At 41.1% G+C, this 21,750-nt stretch overlaps 2 protein-coding genes across 6 annotated transcripts in view; one reads left to right on the forward strand and one right to left on the reverse strand.

Moving 5' to 3' along the window:
* The first annotated feature begins 124 nt into the window (after window positions 1-124).
* Window positions 125-7,996, forward strand: LOC128737058 (adenosine 3'-phospho 5'-phosphosulfate transporter 2). The gene is made up of 3 exons (XM_053831607.1): window positions 125-1,081; window positions 7,488-7,669; window positions 7,743-7,996. Exons 1-3 carry the CDS (start codon window positions 296-298, stop codon window positions 7,915-7,917), a joined length of 1,143 nt encoding a protein of 380 aa, XP_053687582.1. The 5' UTR covers window positions 125-295; the 3' UTR covers window positions 7,918-7,996.
* A 75-nt stretch (window positions 7,997-8,071) lies between these two features.
* The window catches only part of LOC128738940 (tyrosine-protein kinase Src64B), a 169,496-nt gene continuing 155,817 nt past the window's right edge, over window positions 8,072-21,750 (reverse strand). For all 5 annotated transcript variants that reach the window (XM_053834439.1, XM_053834437.1, XM_053834436.1 and 2 more), the window contains exons 4-6: window positions 12,313-12,526; window positions 11,981-12,234; window positions 8,072-11,915 (exon numbers count right to left, since the gene is read on the reverse strand). In XM_053834439.1, coding sequence (XP_053690414.1) covers window positions 10,993-11,915; window positions 11,981-12,234; window positions 12,313-12,526 — 1,391 coding nt within the window. In that variant the 3' untranslated portion in view covers window positions 8,072-10,992. The remainder of the gene's footprint in view (window positions 11,916-11,980; window positions 12,235-12,312; window positions 12,527-21,750) is intronic.

The following is a 21,750-nucleotide window of genomic DNA, read 5'->3' on the forward strand; positions in this document are numbered from 1 at the left end:
CCGTTTTTACCAACCTTCCCCTAATTGAAAGCAGGAACGATTGCCCGCCTGTTTGACATTTACTTTTCATTTGTACACACACACACGCACGATTCGGAAAACAGTGTTGTTTTGGTTGTCGGTCGGAATATCATCATAAAGTGCACAAAGTTTACAGAACTTTATAAAAAATTCAGTAGTGTTTTATAATAATTCGTCATACGACGAAAACGTAATCATGCCTACTTGATCAAACAGAGCTGGTTTATTTATTGGGACACACGGTAATTAAGTTTACCGGAAGAAAAGCGCCAAGATGTCCAGCGTCAATCGTAATGGCAGCGAGGTGATTTATATCGGTGATAAGAGCACTAATCGCCAACGAAATGCTCCCAGTCCGGATGATAATAGGAAGGAGGTGAAAATACTATTTTTCGACCTGACATATTACAACACGACAACGCAATTTCTGCTGTGCTGTGCGGGCGTTTTCGTGCTCTATCTGCTGTATGGTTACATGCAGGAATTGATTTTTACATTGGATGGGTTCAAACCGTATGGCTGGTTTCTGACCCTGGTTCAGTTCGCTTACTACACAATATTCGGTTATATCGAACGATTTATGGAACGAATCAAAACTCCTCGCTGCATTCCAATGAAAACTTACGTTCTACTGGCTTTTCTAACGCTCGGCACAATGGGCCTATCAAATTCCAGTCTAGGATACTTGAATTATCCGACACAGGTGATCTTTAAGTGCTGTAAGCTAGTACCGGTATTGATCGGTAGTATCCTGATCCAAGGCAAAAAACACGGACCGTTGGATTTCCTGGCAGCGGGCGCAATGTGCGTCGGTCTGGCGCTGTTTACATTGGCCGATTCGCAGGTTTCACCAAATTTTAACCCCTTCGGTGTGCTGCTGATTTCGTTGGCTTTACTGTGCGATGCTGCTATTGGGAATGTGCAGGAAAAGGCAATGCGAGAGCACAAGGCGCCCAATAACGAGGTGGTAATTTATTCGTATGGAATCGGATTCGTCTATCTGGGCGTGATAATGTTGGTTACCGGCAATTTGTTTTCCGGAATTGCTTTCTGTATGGAGGTAAGTGGAGCAAAACTATGTTTAGAAGTAGGTACCAATTTCTTGTTGTTTATTTCTAATTAAAATTGTTATACACACCGTCATTTTATATAAACATTTGGTTGAAATTGTTTGATCTTGTAATTTGCAGGCAAATTAATTAAATTTTCTATAAATCCAAATCGAAACGATGGCTTAATATTTTTCGGTGTAATGGAAGGGCTCGTGTCTTTGAGTACCGCTTGCACATTGTTTGCGGCATACCATTCCATGGCCTTTGTTCCATAATGACAGTATGCATAAATCGGTCAAAGCAGCACAAAATAATCATTTTGCTTCAGGAAAGGCAAAGATAAACCATTTTCCATGTTCACGAAAATCAGATAACGAACGTAGGGTTTGACACGGTAATCGCGACCTGCCACAAAAGACGTTCATTAAGACTACCGCAGTGTCCTTTTAACCTAATGATCTTCTAGCACACAAACAACGGATATCTTCGACAGTTTCATATGTTTGAAAATGTCAGCCACCTATCCTCTTTCGATTGCCATATTAAACTCCTATTCAAGCAGCTCTTTGAAGTCTGACTTGAGGTTTGGTCATGAACTTCGTCAGCATCTTCGCGTACAGCTTCCGTGATCGTCTGGAATTGTTTATCGTCGTGGTTAGGAGTCACTGTCGTTTCCTCTTTTATAAGTGGACAGTCCTGCGTCGGAATGAATTCTAGTTGATAACAAATCTCACGTTACCAAAAACATGGGAAAACCGGAATAATGTGGATTTTACGATCAATGGTGATGAAAAAGAGCAGTTGCAAAGTTGTTCACTTGATAGTGTGGCATCATATTCGTCATCAACACTAGATTTCCCGAATCGGGATAAATCTGGTGAGGATGAAAAATGAGAAATAAGGAATTAATTACTGGAGCTAATAAAACTAATGTAAAGGAAAAAGAATTATTGATATTCAAATAAGACTGTAAAAAATTTTTGACAACATTGGTATGCAAACTCCTTACGAGATCTCCCTTGACGTATCCTCTCACGAGAGTGCATTGCCTTGGATCCTTCCATACCTGTGTCGAGCATAGATGTATCCAAGCGTCGAATGGAAAAACTCTTGAGTATTTTTGTAGATAGTGGAAAGCTAACCAGGTACCAGGGCAGATGTTATCAACCGACAATATCGATTATTGATTAACATGTATAATCATCGATTTGAAGAGTTGACAGAAAACAAGAACGCCTTGATGTATTTTGGGGAAACTTGATAATTGACGTCCAAAGTAAAGATTTCTTCGCAGTGATCCAGATGGAGTCCCTTAGTAACGCAAATGTGGAACGTGGATTTTCCATCAATGCTGAGTACCTGTTTGTGAACATGGTGGAAGAGTCATTAGTTGGTCTCAGGTAAATATATGATGAGTACCGTCTGAGCAAAGACGGGAACTAATAAAGCTCAAATTTGCTAACCGTTTCTTAAGAAACGGTTTTATACATTCCAGCCAGGATAAGTACACAGAGGACAGACTGAAAAGTACAATTCAAAGCCTGCGGCCATGGGACGCAGACGAAACAATAACTGTAAATGAAAATCGCATCCCAAAGCCGTAGGTTGTTGTATTTTCCCCCAATAAGTGCAGGCAATGATAACGAATCAATTGTTGCCTTGGAAGAAAGTCAAACCGAAGTTATGTACCGTTTCTCTCTTTTACCTTCATGGTAAAAGATGGTATCAACATTTTTGTTTTACCGTCCGCTCAGTCAGTTATATATAACTACCATTAAAAAAAATATTTACATTCCTGACCTTGACTCTTAAATGTCTTTGGACACTACTTTTTTGTTCTTACAAAGTATAAAAATTACCTTTTTTGCCGACCGGTTTCGGGTAAGTAGTTACCCATCGACGGGGCCGAGTCCAACCTGTTGGACTCGGCCCCGTCGATGGGTAACTACTTACCCGAAACCGGTCGGCAAAAAAGGTAATTTTTATACTTTGTAAGAACAAAAAAGTAGTGTCCAAAGACATTTAAGAGTCATTCTAGTTCTTACGTTAGCACGACTACGTAATTTGAAATTCCTGACCTTATTAAAGGTCAAGACAAAACACACTGACGGACGAATAACGTCACATTACAATTTTACATTTTTTGTATTAACGAGGCTTTAACCGGTGTAGTCATTCGCCTCGGTTAAGAATAACGTCACGGGCAGTGCCGTGTAAGAATTTGTACAGTTTCGTCGTCCCGTGAGTAAAACGAATTAGATTTAAATTTCTCATTAATATGTAGTATGACTACAATAGACGGAAAAAGAGGCACAATATGTGTTTTAAGATAACTCAATACGCCTGTTGCCCGCTGCTGTTCATAGGTTCACCAATATCTGCGATATACAGCGCCAGGGAGAAGCGGCTCCAATCCGGTTAAATTTGGCTCCGATTACAGCTTGTTTCGATGCGCGGATCCTTCAGTTTGGGTAAATATAAACGGTAGACAACTTCTTACGCGTTGCTTCCATGACCCTCCCTTACCTCTCTTAAAAATTAATAATAGAACAAATACAAATACACAGGTTCCGACCCACTCCATTGCGAATTGAGTGGAGATCTTTAAACTAAACGTTTTCATACGGTATAAAAGTTCGCGATTTTTAAGAGTAGTTTTAAAGGTGGTTGACAAAGTCAAAGATTTTGTAAGTAAATTCCATCAGTCCTCAAGCTGAGAAGAAGCTATAGTAGCGCGATTAAGTCTTATCAGAATCTTGCAAAATTTTAGACCGACTGCTAGGATAGGAGTTACCAAAATAAGTGACTCGTGTTCGTTAACTGAAAACTAGCAGGTAAGCCACGTGGTACGGTGATTACAATCACTTAATTAGGCAAACGCATAACAAATGTACACGTTGAACATGGTTCCCCATTCAACGTGGAGTGTTTATTCCGGCTTGGGCAGAACAACAATCTGCTAAGCGGACCCATCGAACACGCTGTCTAAGTCATAAGATTGACTGCTACACTCAGCGCACTCAGAACGTGCTACGGAGCCAAAGATAATAAATAGACAGGTTAGGAGGAAAAGGGGGTATGAATATGTTGGTAACGAAAACATAGTAAACAATCGTGATGTTAATAGCAACCACGTCACAGCGTCGAAAGCTTCTATCTGTATCTTTAGTAAATATGGAATTATTCAAGTTATTGGCAGTATATTCAGAAAAGCTAATTACGAACAGAATTTCAACAAAAATTTGATTACAAGGTGAGAAAAAAATGGTCATAATAATAGGGACGGAAGCGCTGAGGGAAGTGGATAGTGAGAATATATTTAGAAAACCCATTCTTAAATTTTTAGATGTAAAACACTCTCATAGTGTATAGTCTTTTTACTATTTTTTCCTGTCACCGTGCAACGTTTTTTAATATTTTGTTTTAATTTAGCTATTTTATATTTATCAACCTTTTCTTCATTAATTTTTTTTTCAAGTGTTTCAATCTTATATTTTTACGAGTTGTTACATATTTGTCAATAACTTCCTCTGATACGTCTGGAAATTGCTTCCTGAATTTGTAAATCGATTTTTGCTTAACGTTTTCGGAATTTCGAAACTCAGGTATCTCTCGATTTTTTCCACCATTATGCATCCAGTTGAAATAACTGTTCATTTTATTTGTCATATCTAACCATTCCTCCGAAGGTTTAATCAAACCACCTCTCGAAAGTTCTTCCGTGTAATTCCCGCTTGTTTTTTTTATTCAGCTGATGAGTGAATTTTCAAAGCTCAGGATGATTTTTCTTCAACCGTCGTGCCAAATATCCAGTAACATATTCCACCCCATCTTCTTCTTCCAGTGAATGGTTCTCTGGTCTGTACTCCCACAGCTCATCTTGATCGCTCAGTTCACTCTGAACACACTCTGGAATGTTTGATTGAGCTTTCTTGATATCTGATTTTCTCCTGAAGAGTCGTCATTATATAATTTTCTTCTATGAGTAAATTTTTAGTATTCTGGTTAACTCTTAGCTGCTGACTGAAATTTTTTCCAAGTATTATTAAACTTGGAAATTTATTCCAAGTATCAAGTGCTTGTAAAGGTGAGGGATGGTCTTGAGAGCCGCTATTTAATCGAAGTGTAGCGAAAAGATTTTCTACAAAATCTTGATTTAACTTGTAAGTCATTAAAAACGAAATATCATAATCACGTTTCATTTCAATAAACAACTGTTTGAAGGAAGCAATAGAAACCAGAACTGCTTTTTGAAATAACTGAAAATGTGTAACATTTTTGATTACATACATAACTATAAGTATACTAGAGCACCCGGCGCGCGTTGCTACGCCATTCTAAAAAGGGTGTACATGCATAATCCTGAAGATTTGACTAATTGTAATCTTGCAACCAAGAGCTTTCTTTTTGACAACCCAAGATATTCCTAAATCATGCCGCAAATTTCTAATCCAACGCATCAGCATTTGTGACTCGAGCAGCAAGTCCAACGTAACGATTTGGGTTTTATTACCAACCCTTAAAATGGTAATGTTGGCAAAATCGTAATAAAATATCAGTGCAGTTCGATTGAAATCAGTTGAAAACTGGCCAGAAACCATAAACTTAGTGTAATCTCAACATTATTTTCTGCATATTTTCATTTCAACAATGTATTTTCTCTTCAATTTTGTTTTTAAAATAAGTATTATATTATCTTACTTTTATTTAATTTGACCCATTATCTAGGCTTCACCGATTTAGTCTTAACAATTTTGTTCCAAATTTATCTTATATTTTAGTATGAACGGCAATACTCGCGAGTTCGGTTACTTTTTGAATATTGCAAAAAATTCTGTTTTATTTGTATGAGAGCCCTCCCCCTTCCAGAGGGGAGAGGAATCTCAATACGCCATAGAAAAAATTTTTGCCTCCAGTAACCCCCAAATTGGGAGTTATGGGGAAATTTGTGTTTTATATGTATGGGAGCGCCCCTCTTAGAAGAAGGAGGTTTCTCAATCTACCATAGAAAAAAAATTCTACCTCCAAAAACCTTCACATGCTAAATTTGGTTCCATTTGCTTGATTAGTTCCCGAGTTATTAAGAAATTTGTGTTTCATTTGTATGGGAGCTCCCCCTTCTAGAGGGGGCGGGGTCTCCAACAACCATAGAAAAAATCCTGTCTTTAGAAACCCCCACATGCCAAATTTGGTTACATTTGCTTGATCAATAGTCAAGTTATGAGGAAATTTTTGTTTTATTTGTTTGGAAGTCCCCCCTCTTAAAGGAAGGAGAGGTCTCAATTTACCATAGAAAAAATATCTGCCTCCGAAAACCTTCGCATGCCAAATATTTAGTTCCATTTGCTTCATTTGTTCCCGAGTTATGAAGAAATTTGTGTTCCATTTGTATGGGAGTCCCCCCTTCTAGAGGGGAGGGGTCTCAAACCATGCTAACAACATTCCTCACATCAAACGCAATGTCTATGCCAAGTTTCATCAAAATCCGTCGAGCGGTTTGCGAGTCTATACCGGACACACGAACAGCAGTTCATTTTTATATAGAGTAGGGCGGGGCATAATTGCGATGTTTGAAGTTGTCATCAATTTTCATAAGATATGAAGAAGGACAACAACATAATATATTTTATAATGATGCAGTAACTCTATGTCTTCACATTCAACTATAAATCATCTGCGGTAATAGTGTTTTGCAAAATAAATTCTTCTTTCTTCTGATCAAGTGCAGATTCGTACTTTTACCCCATCAGCGGGGCAAAAGTTCGAATACCGCGGGGCAAAAGTTCGAAGCTAGAAACCATGAAATTAGCCCAGCAGTAGCTAACAAAACCATATTATCTTCAATCTGCGTTATGTTTTGGTAAGGAATATTCTCAATTTGCACCTTTTCTATTTTGCGCTGGTGTATTGCAGCCTCCGTTAGATAGAAACTTTTCCAAACCTTTGTTTTTTGTTTCATCAGCGGAAACACATTGCCCCGCTAGGCGCTTGACGGGGCTAGATTAAATTACGGAAAAGCGAAATGTATTTTGTAAATTCTTTTCACCGTATTTTCAAAACAGATATGTGAGTGATGTAAGACACTGCTGCATATTTTCAACAAGTAATATCCTCTTATTTATATCGTATTTGCCGAATAACGAAAAATTACATCAAAACCGCCCTAAAATAACATTTGCACATAACTCAGCAACTATACTTCGTAAGCAACCAAAGTTTACGTTAGATTCAAGCTGTCAAAGTAGTCACCCATCCATGCCAATGTAGAAAATTTACTCGGAATCTGCACCGATAAATCATTGAATCGCACTTTTACCCGCATCGCACTTTTACCCCTCCTTACTCTATATAGATAGATATGTAATCCTATCTTTTTTCTACAACCCTTTCCTTCTCTTTTTTTTTTCTTTGTAGCATCCGGTAGAGACGTACGGTTACGCTTTCCTATTCAGTCTTTCCGGCTATCTCGGAATTCAGATCGTTCTTACGCTAGTTCGAACGTGTGGTGCTCCTCTCGCGGCAACGGTGACAACGGCCCGGAAAGCCGTCACCATTGCGCTGTCGTTTGTGTTTTTCAGCAAACCATTTACGATTAAGTAAGTTCGATTTCACGCTGGTCACTGGTGTTCTTTGTGTTAATTCATTGCATGATTTTTCGACAAATTTTAGCTACCTATGGTCCGGACTGATCGTGGTGCTAGGAATCTATCTTAATGTCTACAGTAAGCGAAGCAAGCTGACGTTCGGTGATATCAGCAGGAACTGCATGCGGCTGTTTTACAGCATTGTTCCCCACGCGGGAAGCTCGGCATCCGGTACCAAAAAGTTACTACTAGAAGTTTAGGAACTAATTGAAAGTTAAGTTAAAACTTAATATCTTAACCACATTGTGACCGCCCACTTATAAATAAAGCTAGCATATTGGATTGGATTTCGGCTGATGTTTTCCAGTTTGATCACATATTCCTAAAGACAGATCAGATTTTTTTTGTCAAAGTTTTTCTTTTTTATTATTTTTTGTTTATCATACAACAAACCACTAAACATAGAATTGGTTTTTACCACTTGCTTGTGTGTATCATTTTGTGTGTGTGTCTGTGTTTTGCCTTATACGAATAGAGCTTATGAATAATATTCTTGTTCTGTTGTTTCTCGTTAGTACTGCCTTTCGGACACGTTCCGCGCGGTGGCTACTGCTAAACTAGCTCAACCAACCCAGCAGCGGGTCCTGCTCATCGAGCATGGTTTCGACTCGCATCGCGTTTAGGGGTATCTAAAAACACTAAAATGCGGTTGTTTGTCTGTTGGTTTTTTTTTTGTTTTATTTTGTTGCACACTCGAAAATGTCCACGCTCTCGCCGGAAACAATCTCCTCTCTTCTGATCCGTTCCGTTCGTCCGGGTCGGTGTCCCTATTGTATATGGCCGAAGCTTTCCGTTTCCCGAACGATAAGTCGAAAAACAAACAAATAATAGGTATATAGTAACATCTTCGAATGATTAGCAACGCGGGCTGCCTGCCGGCCTGCCTGCCTGGCTGAGTGGCTGGAGAGTGGGTGTGTGGGTATTGGTTGTTAATATGTATTTTAGAGATTGGGTAGCTTTTGCTAGAGTGTATAAAATTGTTTTTAGCACATTTCGGCTTGTAAAAATTGATTCGATTGTAAACGTCATCATCTTTCGTTTGCAGGGATATTGGTTAAAAATTGATTCTGTATTTTTTGTTTTTTTGTGTTTTTAATTTCATGTATTGTTGCGGTGTTGTTATCTATGGAATGAAAAGGTATTAAAATTGTTTTCTATATTGTAGCTAGTGGTAGTTCCATGTTTCTGTATGGGTGCTCCGCTCTGCTGGCGAGAGCGATCAGCATCTGTTGAAAAATGTAATTTTGTCTCCCGTATTTTGTTGGTTTTTTGTTTTATATTAGTGGACAGAAACGCGTTTTCTTGTTAGTAGTTTTTTTTTTCTCTCGCTTTGAGAATACCTCTTTCTGGTGTACACTTTGCTAAATTTCGATAGGTTCAGAGATATAGAATAGAGAGTAAAAGTTGTGACTTCCGGTTTGATGATTAATTTTTGTTTCGTACGCAGATAAAATTTGAATGCATTTTTCACTTTCGTTTTTTTTAGGTTTTTAGTCGAAACCGAACGATAAAGGTAATTGGTAGGTATGTCTAATTATATGTTCAGTAACTTAATTTATATAAATATAAATAGTCGTAAAAGTGATTCTTCAGTTGCGTCGGTTACTTATATGCATAATTTAATTTATTATTCCAATGCAACATTACCCTTTCTCTTGCAGCTTTCCTTTCTTTCTCTTAAAATAATCAAGATGCAGTTCGTGAAATGTATATTAGGTTTAGTTTGTTGTGCTGAACAGGACGGTCGCCATTTGGTCACTCGTCTTGTTTCGAACAAATGGGAAATTGAAAACATACTCCTCTCTTGCAGAGAAATCTCAACTATAATCACGACACCTCAGTGCATAACTTTTCATATTTTTGTTGAATACGTTTGAAGATACAGTAGAAAATATATGTAAAATGAAAAAAAACGTGGTATTTAGACTAAATTAGAAATGAACAATGTAAAAATGGCAGTTTGTGGTATTTGTTCGTGATTTTTCTGTTTGAGACACAGTTTATAACTGGTTTTACTTTGCGTCTGTCTGCCGAAGAGGGGGTAATTTGACTAAATAGATGTTTGTTTTTTCACTACTAAAAGAAAACTATATTACAAAAGGTTTCACTGCGCTGACGAATGAATCTGTGTGTTGACGACTAGTATTACAGGTTGTTTTTTTTTCATTTAGTTTTTATTCCGCTTTCGCTTTACCACCGAACTACGCTACTCTAAATCTAAAAGTCTGCCGCACTTTTTCTTATATTCATCACGCACGTACGTAGTTGAAGTTTATGCTGCATCAATGATGAGAGAATACGTGTTTAGCTTTTTAAGTGCGAAAACTATGGTAAACTGTTTGTGGAAAGCAAATGTTTTTGTCTTTTAACAAATGACCTTGACAAATAGGTCTAAAATTCGCTCTTGCTGAATAAATAATCTTCAACCAACGAACAAACAATGGAGCAATTCGAAAAAAAAACACCATTCTGACAGTTAAAACAATGCATGAGATTAGAAATTTTGGAGTTCATGTGCTAAACTTTCAAAACCATTTAAATAAATAATCCAAAGCGGAATTTAAGTGTTACCTTCTGTAAACAAGAGCATCTATTTCCATAATTACTATCAAAAACACACTTCATTAAAATTTAATTTCGATCAACAGAAAAATACAGGTTAGTTCTTTGGCATTTTTCATACCATTATTCAAGTAACATCAAGAAATCGTGGCAAAAAAAAATCAAACACCTACTGAAAGTGTGTATTCTTATTTAAATTCAAACGCAAGCTACCGCTAATACCTAGATGTAGATTTTCTACTAAAACGCGCTAGTTTGCGACTCGTCCATACACAGCTAATCTAGCATGCACGATTAAACTGACGAAATTGTACCGTCGTCGCTAAAACCGAAACTCTCGATTCATTGACTCAGCTCTAGCCTACCGATTAAAACACAGCTTTGTCGATCTAATTTATACGGTTACAAGTTGCAACGTAAAGCGATGGTTGATGTGTGAGTGTGTGTGATGCATGTAAGTGTAAACTTTAATCTACATGAGATGTCCACCCATCTTCTCTCTTTGCGCGTGGCTGTCTGTCTGTATGTGTGTATGTATGTGAGTGTAAATCAGTAGTTAAGCTTACTACACTAGTGAAGTAGGACACCCGCTCGCCTGTGCACATCTCCCTTGCTCGCCCTTTTCCTTAAACTTTCCCGCCCACGAAAGAGCAAAACAGGGATCCATGAACCGTCTCAGACTTTATTAGCTGCTGCTCCACCCCCTCCCCCGCTTAGTCTTGCACCTCTCGATAGGGCACCTCCGAGGTGACGGTAAAGTTCTGGAAATAGTGATTCAAGAACTCGAACGTCGGACGCTTCTCCGGTATCGCGTCCCAGCACTTGAGCATCAGACTGTAGATGTCGTCCGGCAGGTGATGATTCGTTGGCTTTGGCATTCGGTAGCCCCGTTCGATCTGTTCAATCACTTCGCGGCTGTGCATTCCCGGATAGGGTACCTGGCCGTACGTGAACAGTTCCATCAGCAGGATACCGTACGACCAGACGTCCGACTTGATGGAGAACTTGCCGTACACGATTGCCTCCGGGGCGGTCCATTTGACCGGAAACCGGGAGCCCTGCTTCGGACAGTACTCGTCGTCCGCTATCACTCGGGCCAGGCCGAAATCACAGATCTTTGCTACGTTGTTTTCCCCAATCAGTACGTTGCGAGCGGCCAGATCCCTGTGTATCAACTGTTTGAGCTCTAAGTACTCCATGCCGGACGCAACCTGGGCCGCGATGTAGATCAGATCCTCAAACTGCAAAAACTGACCGTCGCCCGTTCGCAGGTAGTCCAGCAAACTTCCCTTGGACATGTACTCCTGGACGATGTAGATGGGCTCTTCTTTGGAACAGACCGCGTACAACGCGACTAGTCTACTGTGACGGAATTTTTTCATAATCGCCGCCTCCTGAAGGAAGGCCTGCGTCGACATGGTACCCTCGCGAAGAGTTTTAACAGCAACCTCAATGTTGTTACGCCACTTGCCGTAGTACACCTCGCCAAAGTTGCCGTGACCTAGCTTACGAATCAGTTGAATTTCGTTCCGATTGATTTCCCACTTGTCTCGAAGCTCCGGACCAAGATCCCACACCTGTGGTTGTGGTTTGGGACATGGACTCGATAACACATGGCACAATCCGAGTGCGTTTTCTACAAAAAACGAATAAAAAAACCTTTAATTACTCCACTCTATACCATAGAAACAACCAACTTACTGGAATATGCCATCACCAGCGCCGGTAGCGAGGGGAACGTCTGATTCGTTGCAATATAGTAACCTCCATTGTCCAGCGGTTTGATCTTGTAATGCTTCACGTGGTAGCCTCTGGTTTCCTCCCAATCCTTAACGGACAGCGAAAACCCGTTCGGGTTGTGCTCGGACGGTCGCACCAGGAAGGTGCCTCGTGGATTTTCCGCCGCCAGCAGCAACTTGTCCGCTTCCTTTCGTGATACATTCTCGAAAAACCAACTGTGGACGGTAGTAGCGTGAAACAATTAGAGCGATTAATTAAGAGCAACCCCAACCATCACCCAACCGTCAACTTACTCCTCGCTATTGACGCTCCGGTCCTCGGCGACAAAGTTCCACGGAATGAGACCTTCCTGGCGTGTTTTGAGGTGAACCACACGCCACCAGTCGGACTCGGTGTCGTCCAGCACCTCCATCCGGTCGCCCTTGACGAAGCTGACGTCCGTTTCCTCGCGGGCATTGTAGTTGTACAAGGCCACCACTATCCGCCGGGTGCTGTGGCCGGGTAGAACTGTGAAAAAAAGAAGACGAAGACAAATCGATACATTTACATTATGTTATGGTTACTACACAGGCTCGGGGTTAAGGTCTAACATAATGGCTTTCGCAGAATTAGATCCAGCAAGTGATTCCTAAATAATCCAGCAGAGAAAAACGGTTATTCAGTAAAAGTTTAACCAATTTTAATTTTTTTGCACTTAATATATTTTGTTTTATAGTAAAACAATTGGTTTAATTTGTGGTAAAACAATAGAATCTAAAAGCCTCCCTGGCTAGGCATAGATTCGATAAGCTGTTGACCTTACAAAAATCTTAATTCAGTTGACAAGTTAACGGATGCTTTAAACAATATTTTCTAGAGAATTTATAAATTCATCTGAGCCATAAGGTAAATATAACAATATTATTATTCTCTTAAGGGAAATCTGCCGTCGAGAAGACTAAAAAATCAATATTTGAAATCTAAGGAGTTTTTCGCTTATTTTGATACCAATTTTATAGCAATCCGATAAGGAGATGTGCATAAAAAAGAAAACATCATGCAGTTATGTATTCCATTCGCTTGCGGAGCAAACTCGCTGTCGAGCTGTTGTCGTCAGCGCGCAACAGATCCTGCGTGTTGGTGCACTGAACAGAGCTTCCAGAACTCATCTCGCGACATCCATAAATCTTAGTCTTATTTTCTTACAATGCTTGGAATCGGCGATTTGGAGGATTTACAATTTGTTTTCTCAATAACTAGAAATACTCAGGGTATGAGAGAGTTTCACAAGAAACGGGGCAAGAGAAACGTTCAAAATTATAGAGGTTTATATTGTGGTGCTGTTTTAATGTTATTGAGATCATTAAGATTTTGAGCTCATCTCATCTCGTCTATAAGAATTAAATTTTATAATAGCGTCCCGGCTCCTAATCTCGACGTACGGAAAGAATCGAACTCTGCAAACACGGTAACCACTAGCAACGGCACTTCAATGAATAATATCAAGGATTTGGGAAGAGTAAAAAATACCGGAGAAGTGGATGGAAAGTGTGGTTTGACCCATCTACAAAAAGGACGATCGACTCGAATGCTGCAATTACTGCGGTGTTACGCAAATCTGCGCTCCGGATCTTGTCACGTCATCTATCTCCAATAACAAATGATTTCGTAGGGCAATACTAGGTGGAATGCAGATTAAATGTTCCAACTACGACAAAGCGTCCAGAAGTGGATTTCAAGGCAGCTTACGATACAGTCAAACGCGAGGAGATATGGGAGATAATGCACGCCAACAGTGACGCTGTTGATCAAAGCTATCCTGGAGCGAGTAATGTGCTACGTGCGTGTTTCGGGTACACTCTCGAGTCCCTTCAAATCGCGCACCTGGCTGCGGCAAGCGATGAACTGTCTTGTATGTCACTAAAAATCATTCTCACTAATGCACAAAGCGATCAAGCTCTGAGTGAAGTGCCCTCTGCTGTTCCAAATGTAGACATTTTTGATATCTGCGAGCAGTGAGTTTAAACGGCAATTGCTTAAATATAGCCATATCTTTCATCCGATCCTGGCCCTTCAACTGTACTAAACAAATGTTCCATATATTTAGTCGATCCATTGACTCGGTTATTCAATTTATCTCTTCGACAACAACACTTTTCAAAAAAAAGCAATCATGGATGGTTTCTGTTTTCAGAAAAGGGGATAAATGCAACGTGGGGAACTACTGAGGTACAAAGTTTTTGTGTGCCGAATCTGAATTGTTTGAAACCATTATCAGAGAACACATGGTTTCTATCCAGCGCGTTCAGTGTCTGTAAACTAATCGGGTAGATTTTATATCATTTCGTGCAAGAAACATGAGCAACAAAGCACAAATAGATGCAACATACATGGATCTAAAATCTGATTTCGATTTCGTCAATCACACCGTTCTGTTATGCAAGTTGGACAAACTCGGCGGGATTGTGAGATTCTACGAGTGACTGAAATCTTATCTCGTACAAAAACAGCTATGTGTGCAAATTAGTAATAATCAATCCATTATTGTTTTTATAAACACGTCAGGTTTCCCACAGGGCAGTTCTCTGGGGTACTTGCCCCTTTATATATATATATATATATATATATATATATATATATATATATATATATATATATATATATATAAATAATGGAGCCCTGCTCTTAAGTCGTGGAGGTAGACTGTTCTTTGCTAACGATTTAAAAATCTTTCCGGTAATCAGAAGCATTCAAGCATCTGTTATCATCGCACTAGAAATGCTATATTGTTTGACTATGAAGTGCTAGGAACTTGATAGAATTGATTAGGTAAAAGACCTTGATATCGTTCTTGACGAAAAGCTGACTCTAAAGCCTCATATCTCTGCAATCATCGGGAAAGCAAATCGCAACTGTTCCATCGTTCGGTCTACCGTAGAATTCACAAATATTGTATGGTGCCTAACCTCCCAGTTGGCCTCGAGGTAAGACGCTGGTCTAATAAGCCAGTCGTCGTATGTTCGAATCTCAGCTGGAAGAGGCTGTTAGAATGAATAGGATCGCAGCACTGATCCCGCACTGTCCTGTACTTATTTATTTATTTATTTATTTATTTATTTATTGGCTCATATCCATCCGACCTGTTAGGTCTCCATGGAAGATTGGTTTGGACGGGGAAAAGCCTCTTGTAGGCATAAAAACCCCGTCATCTTCTAACTATGTACAAATTCAAACTACAAATAACACATTACATTTCACATATCAAATAAACTTTTTCATTGTCAAATAATAATAATAATTGAATATTAACTAGACATAGCAAATTGCAGTCATTTATAAAATTCTACTATTAACTACCTTATTATAAAATGTTTTTGAGGATTCAAAGAATTCAAACAAGTGTTCCACCAAGGAAAACGCACGGATACAGGCAGCGATAGGTTCGTTGAATCCAAGTACAGTACGGTGCGCCAGAGGTTGCAGTTATCCCGCGGAACGGAGAGAACGTTGAGGAGCACGAAAGCCAAGCATCGAAAGAATGTTCGGAGAATCGATTTCTCTGTTGAGCACTTTAGCGACAAATACAGCCTGCTGGACTTTCCTGCGTCGTTCTAAGGTATCAAGATCGATGGGGCAACACCGATCAGAATACGACGGAAGGTTCACAGGATCGCGCCAAGGAAGATCACATATAGTGCTAAGCGAATGAATCTCTTCTGCACTCGTTCAACTCTCAGGGTCCAGGCGAGTTGACAAGGAGACCAAACCAGGCATGCATTTTCCAGTTGTATTCTAATAGCTGGTTGCGAAGTCTAACGTATAAAAACAGAAGGTCAAATTTCGCTAACGGAATTAGCACCCATGATGCGTTAAAGAAAGCCTTCGGATTAACTGTCTAGAAAGCGTACAATGCATGTTAGTTCGGTATGCTCTGCATCAGACGTCCCACAGACATTTCCTCTATATGAAGATCGATATAAGGAGACTAGGAGACATGTCACAAGCAATTTCTGTAGCTAACAAGCTAAACGTGTAAATTGACTGCCCAAAAACCGCCAGCGCATTCTTGGATCTAATTTTTGATGCTAAAGTGTTTGATGCTTTGTTTTACTAACCGAGAACCGGAAAGGCTCTTGCCGTATCAAAGCTTCCACCCCTATTCTGTATTTCGAACGAACCTTTATTTCGTTCGACTTGTTTCGGACAAGATGTTTTGCCCATTTGATTTTGCTGGCGGAAATTTTGTACGAAAAAACTTTCGTTCGAAATACCAATCCGCTCGAAATATAGAATATCGGTGTTGCTCTCCATTGTACTCGGTCCTAAGCTACGTCTCCAATTCGTTGCGTGTCTCAACACACGCAAGTCGGCTTTTACCTGGTCGAACCATCTAGCACGTTGTTGTTGTTGTTGTTAATCAGCTTCAGGCCGTGGTTTTCTCTGCTGTACGAAGAAATCGTCTCCATTCCACTCGGTCCATGGCCGCAATTCGCCAGCCACGTAGTCTACGTAGGGTCCGCAGGTCGCCTTCCACTTGATCGATCCATCTTGCTTGCTGCGCGCCCCGCTGTCTCGTTCCAGTCGGATCGTTATTGAGAACTTTTTTAACCGGGCTGTCGTCCGACATCCTCACGACATGCCCAGCCCATCGCAGGCGACCGATTTTTGCGGTGTGAGCGATGGGTGGTTCCCTAAGCAGCTGATGCAATTCATGGTTCATTCGCCTCCTCCACGTTCCGTCTTCCATCTGCACTCAGCCGTAGATGGTGCGCAACACCTTCCGTTCGAAAACACTAAGGGCGCGTTGGTCCTCCACGAGCATAGTCCATGTCTCATGACCGTATAGGACTACCGGTCTAATCAGCGTCTTGTAGATTGTAAACTTCGTGCGGTGGCGAATTTTGTTCGATCGCAGCGTCCTGCGGAGTCCAAAGTAGGCACGATTTCCTGCCATAATGCGTCTTTGTATTTCTCTGCTGGTGTCGTTGTCTGCGGTAACCAGGGAGCCCAGATACACGAACTCTTCTACCACCTCGATTTCATCACCGTCTAAATGAATCCGAGGAGGGAGCTCAGCCGGAATGAACGCAATTAACCCATTTGACATCCACTCGTGGTTTGTTTACTATTTGCTAGGTGAACGCGATATGCATAAATTGAAGTTAAACGTTTTAAAAGCGTATTATCCAGCAGTGTCGCCCTCCAAACTACTTGGAATGGCAGTTTTCGTGCTTTTCTGACCTGCCGTAAACTCCTTTAACAATATTCACTTCCATCATTTTAACCTGCATACTAAGTCCATGTAAACAAACTACGGGTAGACGTCAAAGAAGCGAGGTTATGTTCGTCTGTGCAAAACTCAATACACTACTAGCAAGCCGCGAAACTATTACTGTTTTTGCCACGAAAATGATAGTATTTTGTGTTGCATTTCAGTGTGTCTGAAAAGACTCGGCACAACAGGAAAACTTGCGGAATTGAGGTCTACAATATCACATATTCAATAAAATGGCAATAATTAGACTGAAAGGTTAAAAAAATCAGAGTGGTTGTGCACAAAACACGACCGCATAGGTGACGTAGGACTACGTAAGTCTCTTTGTAGCGATAGTAGGATGTATCCATGTATGTAATAATACGATTCTTCATGTATACAAGCTACATATGTAACGTTTATCAAAGTAGTAACATTGTATACATTCAATCCTCAACCAATTTTGGAGTTATATCCATGAATTGATTGAATCTATTTTATTAAAACGAATCGAAGTCACACTAAACCAAACAGTAAATAAATTTTCATGATCTGTTTCTACGTTGAATAGTGCGTTTTCTCTGGTAATCGGTAGACGGTACGCGCGAGTTTTCAAAAAGTTGAAAATTTTGCGCAGCTTTTCTGCGGCTTACAAAAGAACACTGATAATAAAGCATTTACAACCTGCAGACGTTTTGGAAGTGGCAGAAAATGTCGCCCGTGACCAGAAAACTTATTTCCGTTATTTGTTGGTCGTCCGCAATGGCGAACAATTCAACTTTTCCCTCGTTGCCTGTGTTATTATGGTATTAACTGGGCAAGAAAATATAATAAACTCTTCAATCGTTGTGTGGCCGTTAAAAGGACCGATTGTTTGATTATAATAACTCCAGCTTGCAATAAACTTGCACTAACGCACTTAACGTAATTCTCTGTTCGGTAAATTGGAGTACCAAAGATGCTTCTCGAATCTTCGAAAGCACGTGTTTCATCCAGTTGGGGGATTTCAGCGTATTTTTCGCTGTCTCGAGCAGATTGTGAAAAATTAAATCGACTATTCCAAGTTTTACGAGAAAATGACCCAAACTCGTAAGGGCCGCACACCGAAACTTGACATGTAGGGACGAGGGAGAGAATCTAATCATAAATAAGCGCGAGGTGGTCGGTAGGTGGAAGTAGTTCTTCGATGAACACCTCAATGGCGAAGTTTCAGGAGGTGGAACGAAAGTTAACCTAGGAGTGCCCATGGAAAATAGTAATGCTCTAGATCTCCATGAACTCAAACGAGAAATCGGGTTGCCGAAGACCAACAAAGCCGCGGTTAAGGAGCACGTTCCAGCAGATCTTTATAAACATGGTTAAAAAATGCTGGAAGGCGCGGTTTGTTTCTTCTACAAAAAGGGTAATCGGCTCAACTGCTGCAACTATCGCGGGATAACCCTAGTAAACGCTGCCTACAAGGCACTTTCCCAGCTCCTGTTACGCGGGCTGTCACCAAGAGCACAAGGTTAGGTAGGGAAAGGTGGGCTTCTTGGAGGCCTGCGCAACTATGGACCAAATTTTAACCCTCCGACAGATCTAACAAAAATGTCCGGCGTACAACGTGCCCACGCCTCACATCTATACTGAATTCAAGGCAGCATACGATACAGTCGATCGAGAACAGCTATGGCAGGTGCATGGTTTGCCGGACAAACTGACGCGACTGATTAGAACTATGTTGGATCGAGTGATGCGTTTGTTCGCATCTTGGGCACACTCTCTAGTCACTTCAAAATTCAGCAAGGGTTGAGACAAGGTGACGGCTTATACTTGTCAATGTTGTTTATCATCATTCCTGAGCGAGTAAACCCACGAGCGGGCTTCGAAACGAGAGACACGGTTTTGCCAGAGGTAGCCACCTCCTAGGCTTTGCAGATGACTTTGAGATTATAGCCAGGAAGTTTGCGACGGTGGAGGCAATCTACGCTAGAGGGAAAACGGAGTTTAGGCGGATTGGGCTAAAAATAAATGCGTCGAAGACCAAACACACGAAAGCAAGAGATTCACCGGAAACAAACGCGTGTTTTTCACGGACGGTAACCATTGACGGCGACGAACTAGAAGTGGTAGCTGAGTTTGCGTATTTGGGTTCGTTGATGACCGCGAGCAACAACACTAGTAACGTACGCATTCAAACGGGAAATTGGGCCTACTTTACCATTCGCAAAACGCTACGATCAAGAAGTGTACACCGCCGTACGAAGTTGATAATGTACAAAACCCTTACTAGACCGGTACTTCTTTATGCGCTTGAAGCTGTGAAACGTACTGACGGAGGACATATGCGCCCTTGCCGTGTTAGAGAGGTAGCGTATGTATTACAAGCTACATGCACTGCTTGGAGAGATTCTCGTCAAACATCCGACGAAGGTTGGTAGGCTACGGCTACACATCATAAGGGTTGCCAGACAACAGTGCGGAAAACGGTCCTTTTAGACAACCTCACCGGCACCGGAAACAGGGGACCCCAACGTGCAATATGGCTCAACCAGGTCGCAATTTGCGACTTCTGAGACGCCTGGGAAATTGGCGACGAGTGATCCAAAATCGTTTGGACGGAGACAACTGCTTGAAACAGCGCGAGCCACCCCGGTCCTATGACAATTGAGTCCAATTTATCCCGAAAATAGCTGAATCCACCGAATTGTCACCAATTGTGTCCAATAGATAACGAAGCGGAAGTCGAATTTGAATTTCTTCGAAATAAGAAGTGAAAATGTTAGAAAGTGTCTCGGTTAGAAGATTGGTTTAAAAAATACCCGATCGCCTTCAAGATTGAAAATTTTCGTTTATATTTTTTTTTAAATGTGTTCGGCGTCCCCAGAGAACTCAACAAGCTATCTATTATTACCTGAATGCCGCAATTTTTTCCGGACGATGTCGAAATAGGTATACAAATATGATTATCAACAGCACTGTTGGTTATCATTTATTCGTTGTCTTCAAAGCCGCATATGATACCATCGACCGGAAAGAGCTATGGAAAATCATGGACGAGAACAGTTTCCCCAGGAAGCTCATCAAACTGATTAAATCTACGATGGATGGTACACAGTGCTGTGTTCGGATTTCGGGTGGATTGTCAAGTTCATTCGAATCACACAGAGGGCTTCGTCAAGGTGATGGTCTTTCATGCCTGCTGTTCAACATAGCGCTACAAGGTGTTATGAACCGAGCGGATATCAACACGCGGGGCACGATATTCAACAAATCTAGTCAATTCGTCTGCTTTGCCGATGACATGGATATTTTCGGCAGAACATCTGTGGCGGTGGCTGAACAGTACACCAGACTAAAGCGCGAAGCAGAAAATATTGGGTTAAAGGTAAATACGTTTAAAACAAAGTACATGCTGGCCAGCGAAACCGAAGCCGACCGACGCCGCTTAGGCAGTCGACGAATTTGTCTACACTGGCTCACTGGTAACGGCGGACAATGATACCAGCCGTGAGATTCGGAGGCGTATTATCAGCGGAAGTCGTGCTTACTATGGGCTCCACAAGCAATTGCGGACGAGCAGATTAAGTCCACGTACAAAGTGCGCCCTGTACAAGACGCTTATTAGACCGGTTGTTCTCTACGGGCATGAAACATGGACAATGCTCGAGGAGGACCTGCGAGTGCTCGGAGTTTTCGAACGACGAGTGCTAAGAACGATCTTCGGCGGCGTACAGGAAAACGGAGTATGGAGGTGGAGGTTGAACCATGAACTCGCACAGCTCTATGGCGAACCCAGTATCCAGAAGGTGGCCAAAACTGGACGGATACGATGGGCAGGGCATGTTGCAAGAATGCCGGACAACTACCCTGCAAAGATGGTGTTCGCCTCAAACCCGGTAGGAACAAGACGACCAGGAGCGTAGCGAGCAAGATGGTTAGTCCAGGTGGAGCAAGATCTTGCGGAGAGTACTCGGTGTCCGAGGAATTGGAGAGCGGTAGCCCTCAACCGAGTTACATGGAGAAACTTTGTTCAACAGGCTTTGTCTTAGGACGGCAAGCCACCTAAGTAAGTAAGTACTATTGGTTATGACGACAATCGAAAACCGGAAGCAACAGTAACGATAAAAAAGTGACCAGCGCTTTCAAGCGAAAGCCGCTCCGAAAGGGCTGGCCGATGCTTAAAAAGTTAGAAAAGCGTTGTGATGGATGATAAAATCTATGTCACGGCAGTCTTCAAGCAGTTTCCTGAGCAGTAGTTTCATGGGGAGAACCGAAAGAGGAAAGATGGCAGACATTTTCAAGCATATGAAACGGTCGAAATTCGCTAAGAAATATCTGGTTTGACAGATTCTCTGTGCTTGTGACCCTTAACCGGGAAATTTACGTGGATGTGCGGCCAAACCAGAGGCTTTTAAGTTTACTCGGTATAAAGTCAATATCTCTGGAATATGGGGGGATTAAATTGATCTTTCTTCGTCATAAGAAAGCGGCCATAAGCCATAAGAAGAATAGTCAT

Source organism: Sabethes cyaneus, chromosome 2, assembly GCF_943734655.1.
Source record: "Sabethes cyaneus chromosome 2, idSabCyanKW18_F2, whole genome shotgun sequence".
Taxonomy (NCBI): Eukaryota; Metazoa; Arthropoda; class Insecta; order Diptera; family Culicidae; genus Sabethes; species Sabethes cyaneus.